Source organism: Charadrius vociferus, unplaced genomic scaffold (genome assembly GCF_000708025.1).
Source record: "Charadrius vociferus isolate BGI_N301 unplaced genomic scaffold, ASM70802v2 scaffold270, whole genome shotgun sequence".
Taxonomy (NCBI): domain Eukaryota; kingdom Metazoa; phylum Chordata; class Aves; order Charadriiformes; family Charadriidae; genus Charadrius; species Charadrius vociferus.
The window spans coordinates 221,809-234,384 of NW_009646411.1; the positions used below are offsets into that span (position 1 = coordinate 221,809).

At 42.3% G+C, this 12,576-nt stretch overlaps 1 protein-coding gene across 1 annotated transcript in view; it reads right to left on the reverse strand.

The window, feature by feature from the left end:
• Positions 1-3,767: 3,767 nt before the first annotated feature.
• Positions 3,768-12,576, reverse strand: part of SAP130 (Sin3A-associated protein, 130kDa) — a 17,514-nt gene continuing 8,705 nt past the window's right edge. The window contains exons 11-18 of the mRNA XM_009880413.1: positions 10,831-11,133; positions 9,651-9,828; positions 8,284-8,388; positions 7,201-7,562; positions 5,562-5,810; positions 5,125-5,250; positions 4,103-4,206; positions 3,768-3,860 (exon numbers count right to left, since the gene is read on the reverse strand). Of these exons, the coding sequence (XP_009878715.1) occupies positions 3,768-3,860; positions 4,103-4,206; positions 5,125-5,250; positions 5,562-5,810; positions 7,201-7,562; positions 8,284-8,388; positions 9,651-9,828; positions 10,831-11,133 (1,520 nt within the window). The remainder of the gene's footprint in view (positions 3,861-4,102; positions 4,207-5,124; positions 5,251-5,561; positions 5,811-7,200; positions 7,563-8,283; positions 8,389-9,650; positions 9,829-10,830; positions 11,134-12,576) is intronic.

The following is a 12,576-nucleotide window of genomic DNA, read 5'->3' on the forward strand; positions in this document are numbered from 1 at the left end:
CTGAGGGGAGAGGCCCAGAGGCCTGTTCCGCCGAGGGTTTCACGGGAACGAAGGTACTGACAGGGGTCCTCCAGCGGGTACCTCATCCGGCCGGGCAGGGAGCGAGGGCAAAGAGGGTTTAGGCAGGCTGGCGATCACCTTTGCCGCAGTGGGTTTTGTTTGCAAAGACAGTGATAAAAAAGTCAGCTCGGCAGCCAGGGCCCTTATGTACCGTGAGATGTAAAACACGTTTCTGGCAGTAGATACCGAGTGTCCGAGTGTCACAATTACACCAGAATAAAAACTACTTTTTAAATTTTTCTAACTGCTTCTCGTCCCCCATAGGACACTCAGATCCTTCCCTGCACCCATTCTACACAACCCTATTAGAAATACCGCAGAGAAACAGTTATTCCATCATCAGCTTTTGGACATGTTGTAAAAATAGAGGCCAATATATGCTCTCCAGGGAGAGCCTTCTCTCACAGCTGGTTGTTTTGAGTAGTGCAGTCACTGGAATGAGGATTACTGTAAAAATCAAGGTGTTCCACCTATATGAGATGTTCTCTGTGTAGAGAAAGTTATGTGGCAGAGGAACCCTGCAGCAAACCACACCACCACTTTCTCATTTCCTTCTGAGAACACAGGCAAAACACTTCAGAGCGCTAAAGAACAGGTTTTGCGGATCCCAGAATAAGCACACTACACATTCAGCCTCAAGAGACAAGTAAACTGGTGTAAGTCTTCAGGATTGTGAAGTGGAATTTCTGTACACCATTCCTGATCTAAGCATAGAGAGGAAGTAAGAGATGAGAAAACATCAGTTAGATAAATCCTGTTGAATGTCAGTGGCTTTTACTTTCTCCTACAGAATCCATATGGTTTCTGCAGCACTAGGACAAGGCTGACATTACAATTCTAAGGTTATGGAATAACACAATCCTTTTAGTCTAGAAGATAGCCTTGAATACCAGCTTATGAAAACTATGGTTACTACAGGAATCTTTCCAAAGAATCAGATAAGAATAGCTTAAAGACAGGATTACAGGCAAGTTTTAAACTGTGAATCCTTCCCTCCCTTTCTCCCCAAAATACCTTACCCTTTGCTGGTGATGCTTTTGGATTTCATCCAAAAGCCCTTTGCCAACAGTGTGAAACAGTTCTCAGCCCTACAAAAGGCAACGGTGCCCTGCTTCTTGCAGGGTCTTCATGACCCTTGGAGTGTTGGCGGTGACAGTGTTTTGTTACCATGACAACATCAAACAAATACTTGACCAGTGGGGCATGTTCTGTTCCTGAGCACAAGAAGTACATGACAGTAAGCAGCAGTTTATTTGATTCCCACCTTTTGATGTCTTACCTCTTGCATTTTAATTTGCGCTGTGCCAGTCTCTTGCATTTCAGCATACACATGTATATGCACACGCTCCTTCCAGGCTTGTAAAACTGTAGGGATATTTTGATGGTTTTCTTTCTTCTAGCCAAGGAAATTGGCAAACAATTATCATAACTTTACTATTACTGAAGTTACAATATCATTATACTGGAATTGTATCTTACAATTAATGTGTTTTTATTTTAAAAAGTAAAATCAAGCTAATACGAAAATGCGACTGCCTTCCAGGCAAATCTGAAACAAGCTGGGATTTTTGCATGTGTTAAAACACAACAGTGTGAAAATGGACATTCTACTTCTCTAGTTAAAAAATGAGAAATAAGAAATTAAATACTGTTTCTTATAATCTAACTTCTGAAAGAACAGAGTTCTGAATAAAGTCAAGATAACAACCCTATAGCTGGATGAAAGAAAAAAAGTAATCTTAAAACAGAATTAGTTCATGAAACTGAAGTCTCCTGATGAAGAGGCTAAAAATGAACTGACTTGGCAACCTTTAGAAAAAATTAAGGTTAAATGCACAGGTGCATGGGGAGCAATTCATATTGCATCTTTAGGAGCTGAAACATGAATCGTTATCCTTCCCACCACAGCACAAGAGGCTGACTACTTTCCAACATTCTGTTTCTTCTCCCCAAAAGGCTTCTTTCAAGGCTTTAACTTGTTTTTGAGTTCTCAGGTTGAATAGTTACACTAGTATAAAGGTATGCAAACTGCTCATGTACAAAAACCTCCAAGTCCTTTATTAATGTTTTCAGGATGTATGTGGTACATACAATTAACATTACACCAGCTACATGAAGTCCTCTGTTGCAAGAAGTACTTCAAAACAAGTATCCCAGAGCACCAACACAGACACACACACACAGACACTACAAAATCACTTTGAAATGATTTCCCCCCCACTTTTTTCTCTTTTTTTTTTTTTTTTTTCCTCCTTTTAACTTGACAGCTAGGACTTCTGAGCCATTGGAGATTTTCAATGTGGCCAATCTCCTAGTGCAGTGGCACTGGTTTAAGAAGGCTACTTCAGACACTGGAAGGTCAGAAGAACAAGAACTGAATGGGGTAACTCAAAGTGGTGTCATTTTCAATACTTTGAAGCATGGCCGCTGTCTGGGTCAATACCTGTGCATCAGCCTCCTGGTGTCCCCTGCAGAATCTTCTCCTGTGTTACAGGTGTACACACACCTTGTGTAGATTTACCCCTAAATTGCAGAACAGGAGGAGAGCACTGTCCACCACACATTGCATCACCAGTTCCAATTAGTAGGCACCGACACATCAGGAGGGTTAAACAAATGGGACTGGAAAGACTTTAAAAAGGGATGAGCCTGAGAGAAATCTTTGTTCATTATGACAGATCAGTGACAATCCCTTCAGGTCACCAGGCTTCACGTGTCCATCTGTTGCCATCTGTTCCCTAAACTCATCCTTTTTATTCAGATGCTCTGCTTAAAAATAAACCCAAACTACGAAAAGCTTCAACTCCATTGTGTACAAGTTCTCCATTTCCAGAGTTATTATTCTGGCTTTACACCTTCTCCTTTCGCTTTAATTTGGATACTTTCTTGACAGTTCCATTCTTGTTGAGAAGCTTCAAAACACGATCCTTGTGATCCAAGACCTTTAGCATGGAGTCTCGAGCCTCATTGATTTGATCCATCACAAGTTTACACCTCTGCATATTCCCCTGAAATGAAACACTGTCATCATTAACAGCAGACCACCTAGTCTAAACAATCATTGGACCTTTTCCTAATACCATTTGTAACTGTTGGCACTGGAAGAACAGGGAAGTGTACCTATGGGATTTTTTATTTTTTTTTAAAGAAAAAAAAGCCAGCTTTAGCTTTTACTAACCACAGTAGAATATTTTGTAATTAAGGGTAAAGCAGTTCTGCTGGGTTGAGAGGCCACAGGAACTCACCTGTATCAGTTCATTGATTCGATGCAAGTCATCATCGGTCGCTGCTTTTTTCTTAGGAATGAGTCCCTCCTGCAGGGCAGTCAGTCTCTCATACACATCATGCTCCAGGTTTGTCTAAAAGACACCAGCACTCCATGAGAAGGTTTACCGCTAGCCCAGAAAACATTCGCCCACATTAAGAAAGCTACACAAAGAAGATCATAATCTGTTCCCCTCTCAGCTGCTCATGTTAGTAATTCAGAAGATGGAGCTTCTGACGAAGAGTGTGGCACTATCATTCTTACTAACATCCTATTAACAGGATTGCTCCACCTCTGAACAAACATGGATCCTAACCAGAACTGTTTCCCCTATTTCTCACAATACTATTCCAGGAATGCAGAGGTTTTGGGGAGTTTGGTGCTAGAATGCAGAGCACCTACCTCACCCCCAACCTGAAACAGAAGCATCCAGGAATGTGGATCAGTGCTGCCTCCTCAGATCAGCCGCACCATCCCAAACAGACGCTTCTTCAGACCTGTGCATCAGCAGGAGGGAGTTGCCAATTTTGATCATCTGTACAAAATACATCAGCTCTTATGTCTGGATCAAAACCAACACTCTGTTTCCAAGCCACTTACGCCACATTCCTGAGAAAGGGGAAGGCACGTCCCACTCCCTTTGGGCACTACACACCAGCTCCTTTATGGTACCCAATGTCAGATGACCATGTACTGAGTTTGTAAAAACATCCTCCTGTCTTACACAACTCTGTGTTCCCCCACGTCGTAGGAAGCTGGCAAGCCCCATTCACCTACCAGCTGTAGCAGCTGTGCCGCACAGAGATGGACTTTCCACCCTTGTGCACGACAGGATACACCTTTCTGATTGGCAATCTCTTGCAGCATAGCCTTCTTCTCTTCTGTCACCGGGAAACACAAAAAAAACACGTTATTCAAATTTCAGGAGTTCACCAGGCCTCTCCTCTAACAAACACATTAATGCAAATCCTGCTCTCCAGGCATCTTATTAAATGAGAATGAGCAATGTTTTGATTCAAACAGGAAAACAGCTACGCATCTGCCATGTATCTGACTGCTGCTCTTGCTTATTAACATGTTATCTCTATTTCCAGAAAAAAAAAGTATTATATCCCATTTTTCCCCCATTTAAAGAATGTAGTGCTCAGTGTTTTAAACACCCTGCATGAAAAAGGGTCCATCCTCTACCACTGAAATATGTATCTACTCCTTCCTTGAGGTATTTACACAGTCACAAAACCCCAATCTGCTTAAAAAAATCTAAGATACAAGCTAAAAAGCCTAAAAAGCAGAATCTGGTCCCTATTTTCCTCATATTAGGAAAAAATGTTCTTTAAAAGCCCATTTGTTCGTTCAAAAGACAAGTTATGCTAAATCTAGAATGTTCTTGATTAAATTGGCAAGTTTGTTAGAAAGTCAGAAAACTAAACTGTAGCATATCACCACAGCGTGTCACTTCTTTAAGGATTACTTACTATAGTAAGTTTCTATCACTGTATGCGAGTACATTTCTCCATTACTATATGATTTTTTCTTTTACAAAATTACAGCTAGCTCTATCTGATGTCCTTCCCTTCTTTTCTCCTCTACCTTGAGAGCAGAAGAGATTTAGGCAACGTCTAGCTAAAAGTCATTACCTTACTTGATCAACCCTTGTTTTCCAAATTGCAATGAAAACCTTTTTGTGGGATTGCTTATCAACACCAGCCAGCTAAGTACTTCTAAGACACCCTAACAGGTACGCTGAAGCGGATCGTCCCAGACAAATGAAACTGTCAAACTACAAGCAGCAGACTGACCTTTTACCCGGACATCACTGTATCTCTGAAAGTGGTGATAAGCGGCTTTCCAAGGATTGCGATAATGACGGAGCAATGTGATAGGTGGTCTTGGACGCACAGGGACGTATCTTACGCCTTCTTCATCTAGAAAAGGATCCAGGGAGAACTGTATTATCATCATCGTTAATTAAGTAGGTGAGGGTAGGAGATCAGCATGACACAATAACTCCACCAGAAGATCAGTAAGTGCTACCTCATACAAAATGCTTTATGTATCAAGAAAGGTTATTTCCCCTGAACATGACTATACAGAAAGTGCTGAGAAACTGATTCTTGGATTCTGTATTATTTATCTTTTCAAAGCAGGAGAAAGACAGAGCACCTTCTCTGAGAAACAAAAGGAAGCAAAAATACCAACATTCGAATAGGAAAAAAGCCATTAGAGATGACATTACCTATATACTCCTTTGGAGGAGACTTGCGCTTCTCTGCCTTCACCAGCAAACTTTTGGCAGTGGATTTCTCATCATCAGTGCTGTTTGTTTCCATCATGTCCCCTTCCTCTGTGGAGATGACGTGCTGCTGCTTACGGGGTTTCTTCCTCGGGGAGGCACCAGGTGGCAAATCACTTGGAGGCATCGAAAGGTTGTTGGCCAGCAATGCCAAAGATGGAGACACAGTACTTGTAGTCAGAGGAGGGACTGCTGAGAAGGAGGAAAGAGGAAAAGAATCCAAACCATCAGCAGTGTACAAGTAACACACTAGCATTGTTTGAACACTACATCCAACAGTAGTTCCTGTCTCAGTGCATTGTGAGGAGCGTGAAGTGTACAAGCACTTCAGCTCTGTACGCGTAGAAGGCCAGATATTAAGGAGCAGCAATTGCTAGGACAAGCCTATACAGTAAGATCTTTAGTGTCTCATATACAAAAGCATAAAGAATGAGAGCAGAGAAAACTGTCTCTCAGTTCCTTCATATTTGAAGCTTATGTTAGTTTAATGCTACAAAAAGGAATCCATGCTAACATCTGTCTTGTGTTACTGTAAAAAAAGGTATCTTTGTATTTGTGCCAGCATGGATCACAGTCAATAGCAAGCAAGTCCCTTTCCTCTTGTAATATTAGTAGAGTCTCATACACAATCAAATCAGGACTGCAAGAGTCTACTTGTACTACAGAGTCAACAGCACCATGTCAGTAGGTTACTGCACCAGTCAACACACTCTGAAGGTAGGCAGTAGAGTGGCAGGTAGCTTTAGGGAACACTCCCTGACATTCGGAGGGAAAAGCTCAATCAGCCGTGACTAATGCCGCAGCAAAAAATTTCTGGGATGGATCTCAGCAATTTGGCATACCCACAATTGCCAATAAGAGACAAAAGAACCCTGAAGAGCTTAATGCTATCTGTCTGTGCTCCAGAGACATCTCTAGCAAGCAGGTTCTTCCATCACAGGACAACATAAAACTTCAAGGAGAGTGATAAAACCAAAAACTAAAACGGAACTCTGATACTCATGAATGTGGGATGCATTTGTATCATTTTACCACTGCATAGTGCCTGACCTGATATCCATAAAGATCTGAATATTACTGATCATACCATCTAATAGCAACTATGGCCAAGCTGGAGAAATAAGGCAATATAATGAATATTTTAAAAAGTTCTAGAGAAAGATATCCATGAATCACAAGAGGGCCCTATGATGTTGTACTTTTGTCACTAATTTTTCACATACAAGAAAGGCCCTTGTACCTGAACAGTAGGATTTGTGAGAAAACTAAATTAACTGACCTGATCCATAATATATTGGTACTGCTGCTGAGCGTGTGCACTTTAAGCAAGGAATTCACTCAGACTCTTTGGAGTTGGATCATTTGAAGGTGAACAAAGCAATCCCAATGACAAGTATTCACGGGAGATTAGGCAAAGAAGAACTTTATGAGTACCAAGGCATATGGGAACCCTTTGACTAGTGTTCTGTGCTACCATGAAAGAGATGCAATTTCATTTTCAGGATGGATGTGTTGAAGCCCTCCTAATTTCTCCACGGTCTCAACAACAGAAGAAACAACCTAAATATTAGCAACCACCTACCAGATACTGGTCGCATTATGTCCATAGGCTCCACTTCCTCTTTGATTTTTATCTCTGGTACCGCAGGACCCAGCACTGCTGACAGGGCACCGCTCATGGTTGACGGAGGAGCGGGTGCTGCCACAATTGTGGTAGAAGTTGGTGGAGCGGCCGGGACAGCTCCTGGAATGGTGGACAGAGCTGCTGCAGGCTGCGAAGTGGGACTGGCTGCGGCGATGATTGTTGGAATGGCAGAGGGGGGCTGCTGGGAGGTGGGGGGGACCGCAATGGTGGGCTGCTCGCTGCCTTGATTAGACACTGCCTCCATAGACACAGTGACGGGAGTGGCCATGGACACATGGATTTCAGGTTTTGGCTTGGCACTGTAACATAAAAAAAACAACAAAAAAGTGAAGTTAACTGCATCTCAGTCATGACCACTTAGCACAGAGTGACTGAGCCGAGCTGGATTCAGACTATCCAGTTTTTCCTGCACCCGCAAGTAACACCTGGCTCAGTAATGTGTTTAACAACAGGAGAAGGTGTCATCTCAGTTACGTTTCCTTCTCCACTCCCTTTATAATCCTTTTCATTTATTATAGATGCTGTTTTCTTCCACTCACTGTAACAAGCAAATCTCATGACTAACTCCAGGTAACTTCAAAATACTTGTAAAAGGAGCAAGACAGTTTCATACTGCAGACAAGACAAACTTTTACCCAAAAATGTACTGCCCTCCATGCTCTTTTTGCAAGAGCTCCCACTGCGGGTAACGGTTATAAAACAACAAATTGTAAAGCCACTGAACTCAACTGAAGCAGGGTAGAAGCTACATTTACCTTTCTTCAGCATTAATTTCCAAGCATTATAGAAAAAAAGTTCTGAGGCCTATCCTTTACAACGTTTTTTTGTTCGTTTCTAATGAAAGCTCACGACCACATTTTTTAAAAGGCTACTGCCTTACCTTCACAACAGCAGAACCTGTTAAGTCTGTTCAAAGTTGTCATAACGATCCCCAAAGAAAGGAAAATACTCCAATAGCCAAAGAATACAAATCAAACAAATATAATGAAATTATTATGATGTTGTTTCCTAAAGTCTTACCCTGCAGGCCTTGGTGATCCAGATGTGCTTCGCATAGTACTGTCGACACGCGTACTAGCTACTTCAGGTGGCTGAGGTGGAATTAAGCTTTTCCGGACTGCCAGCCTGTAAGAGACAGACAGGTCTGAGATTCCCGCCTTCCTGATGCAAAGACAAATACCACCAAGAGCAAAGGAATCAACCCTTTCTTGCCCAAACCAGGATAGCAGTTACAGCTGTATCATTGCACTCTGTCTTCAGTATAACTGATTCGCTACACAGAGAGTCTCATTTTACTTTTCATGTTTTATTTTATTTAAAGACAAAAGATCAGTTGCTGTGTCCTAGTCTCACCCCCATTTAGGGCTTCTCCAAGCATGCCAGCTTAACTTTCACCCTGCCACTCAGAGCATCTTGCTGAGGCTGCCAGCCTCTAACAGTGGACAAAGGGAGGTCTGGCCATGTCACTGTCCTCCACTGCTATTTCAAGACTGAGAAAGTCATCTGGAACTGAACAGTGCTCGGACAGGCATCTGCTTCATTTAGTTGGACTAGACTGTGCCAAAGCCTGACTCCAAGACCTCAAGCCCTGAACATGGATGCTAGGCAGCACAGGGCCGAATACAGAAAGTATTTTAGAGATTGAATCTCCTTGGGGGCTGGAAGTCAAATTGTTGTCCAAAACAATCAACCTCTCAAATACAAACATTCTTTTGCGATTTACCTCTGCTTCTTTAATTTCTGTTTCAGTTTTACAGCCTGCAGCTTTTCTGCCTTAAAAAAAGGTTTCCACCCAAATAAAAAATAGACAATTTTAGTCTCATAGGACACATCAGTTCCAAACATTTTCAGTCATTAGTCAGGAGGAAATGCATTCTTAATTCAAAAGCTGTCTCTTGCCTCCTTATTCCAGCATTTAAAGTCAGACAGACAACATAAAATATTTTAAGAGTTTAAGTTACTCCCTCCCTTTTTCCTAATCAGATTTCCCAGCAGGGTACTAATCCTATCCTATCTACTCAGCCACATATTCTTCTAAGAAAAGCACTGAAGACAAAGCATGAAATTCTAATTTTAGTAGATTATACACTCTTTGTTTTTATTACACTAAGCAAGAAAGCCTCAAATCCACTTTCCCTCAAAAGGTCACTTTCAAGAGCTAGAAGACAAACTGTCCTCCTTCTCATTTTATTACTGAAAGCAAGAGAAAAGTATATCTTACCCTGAGGGAGGAAAAGCAGCGTGTTTCACAAATCAGCAGGTTACTCGCAACCCCTGCTGACTGAACGATCTGCTAGAACTTTTCTTATCTCCACTGAGATTATTCCATTTAGCCAGGCTAGATTGCACAGAAGTGTCATTCACATATCATCTTCAATTCTACTTACCCATCCGTGGTTGGTTTCTTCCGGAGGATGCTTGGGCGCGGGGAAGAGCCCTGGGCTGGTGCACTGGCACTGGCACTCTGGCTATGGGTTTGCACAACTGTAGTTGCTGCAGAAGCCGTGTTGAATGTGTTGCTAATAGGATTGGCTACAATGGTGGCTCCATCTGCCAAGACTACTGCTGGGAAGGATGGACATTGACACAGCCAAGAGAAGAACAGATACAGAGAAGAAAAAAAACAGCAGTTACTTCAGGAAACTCAATGACAAAGCAGGTGTTTGCAGAGCCCGTGTTGTCCATGCTCCCTTGACTCCCTCAATCTTTAACTGCAGTGCTTTCAGACTATTTTGTAAGCAATACCTTTGTTACAAGCAATGTGATCACTGAACCTTCTGCAGGGAAGATGGAAACCACCTCCTGCCTAACAACTGCTGCTAGGGAAGTAATCTTTTCCAGAAGAAATGGAAAATGCAGAAATTGCTAGGGAGACCACCAACACAGCTGCGTCAACAGAATAACACTCCTAGTAGAGTCTATGTGGCAATAAGTGCCACCTGTAAGTAAGCACCCTCAGCTGTGTTTATGTTCTGACCTTCTGCCAAAGCCTGCTTGGCCAACTAACTGATGCAGAGCTTTTAGACAGTCAGGAAGTCACCATGCTGTGTCTGCCAGCTTTGCACAGCGTATTCTCTTGGTTGCTATATCCCATTTCTTCAGTAAGTTGTTGGGGTTTCATCAGACCAATCATTTTTAATGAAAGATGGTTTCTATCACAGTCCAAGATCAAGGCTGCTGAAGGTACCTGGCTGCATTTTAATTGCTACTGTGATTTAATGCGTAGCTGAAACAGTTTGGAGAACATAATTTACTTGTAAATGACTTTTCCCACAAGGGAAACTGAAGAGAATTGTTTAAGGTCAAGCACTACCAGCCTCTTCCACTGAAGTAACCCATTCAAGGCTACCCACACACTCCACCCGGTACACTTAAAAAAATAAATTAAGAAATAGGTAAAAAAATATTTGCTGAGAGAATATGTGTATGAATGTATTTAGTGACCACAGAAGCTATTAGAAGATCATTAATCAGGATAAAAGGAAAAAAAAATAAGCCAAATTTGTAGGACAGGAGTTCAGTCACTCTGACTAGGTCCAAAGCACGGACTTTGCTGGTTGCGCTTACCTGAAGTCTTGGTGTCGGCTTGTGGCTGCTGAGCGCTGATTGGTGCTGGCTGCAGTCCCTGCGTGCCGATTGGTGCGGCAGGGTGGAGTCCTTGCGTGCCTATTGGTGCTGGCTGAATGCCCTGGGCACTGATTGGTGCTGGCTGGATCCCCTGCGCACTGATGGGTGCCGGCTGGATGCCCTGGATGTGACGGGCGTGAGACGCATCTACAGTCATCAGCTGCATGGGGTTGAGGTGGACAGTGGAGGCAACTCCGACACCAGTCTGAGCCGTGATGGCCGAGTTGGGCGCCTGGGCTGAAACTGGGACAGCAACACAGGCACCTTGTCATGCCCACGCAGCGGGTCGCCTCAGTCCCCCCTAGCACCTCACACTCAAATATTTACTTTCAAAGACTATTCTGCTTTGAAAAATTAATTTGCCAGCCTGGATGGAGCAGTAGTAAATTTGAGAGTGGAAAGGCCACATTGTCTGCCAGAAGAATGAAACATTACTGTTTACTTCCATTCCATTTTCCATTTCAAATTGCAACAAGAGAAAAGTTTAACCCCACTTTTAAAGTTAGACTCAAATTACATTTCTGTACCCAGCTTCCAGTCTTAGAAATCTGTGTACTGTTTTTGCTCACTATCTTATTTTACAAAGCCTGTAAGTACCAACACTTGGCATTTTCCCTGCTTAAAAAAAATAATTAAAAAACCCAGAAGCCTAAGACGTTTCTTTGCAAATGACTGTCTTTCAGAGCTTACCATTGCATCAATTTAAAAAACTCCAAACCTTTGAATGTACAAAAGCAAATGGAGAAAGCAGAGTTTAAGTACTGTAAAACAGGGCTTACTTCCTTATCCCCTTTTCCCAGCCACATAATCAAAAATGTTCCTTAGCACAAGTGGACAAGCTGTTCCGAAGTTGAGTACAATCTTATCTGACTCAGAACAGGGGCTGCAATTATAGGCTGGATCCCACAGCTAAAATGAACATGAAATTTTTTTGTGGCAGAACAGTGTTCCCAATGAAGCACCTGTTCTAAGAAGTTAAATTCATTCATTCAAATTTACAATTCTAAGCAATTATGATTCCATCTTCCCATATCCACTCTACAGCACATTATAATTGCCCCAGGCAGCATTTAACAATGCTGTTAGACTACCTGCAGTTCCTGGATCTCCAGATTTCCAGCCTTTACAGAACAGTACCATGATTTCTGCAGCCATACACAGAATGCAAGTGCAAACTTACAATGGACTTGCTTGCTAACAATGGAGAGCCCTCTCATCGCAGAACAAGCTGTTTTTGTCATTGTGACAGGATTTCGATCAAGTTCTTGTGCTGACAAGACACTCTAAAAACAGCTGTCAAACCCCTGAAATCTGGCACCAGGTCCATGAAAATGGCTTCTGTATAAACTATAGCACGTTAATTCTCTTAGTGGAACAACTTATGCAAAACACTTGTTGCAGAACTTTCTGCACAACAAAATCCTTTTGGGAGACTATATAAACACAAACACCCTTTGAAAAGCCAAAGCCAACATTTTTCCTCACAATTCTGTATTAACACTCCTTATCTCAGTGATCTTTTAAAAGGGCTCCTCTGCACTTTCATCTAAGCCCTCACCTGGCTGTGCCCAGCACAGATGCACGTTCCTACTGATACCTTGGATCCTCTGCTTTGAATTGTAACCAGCTACTGCCGTAATTAGTACCTTCAACTGAGGCTTCAAATCAATTTAACAAGCAACATGT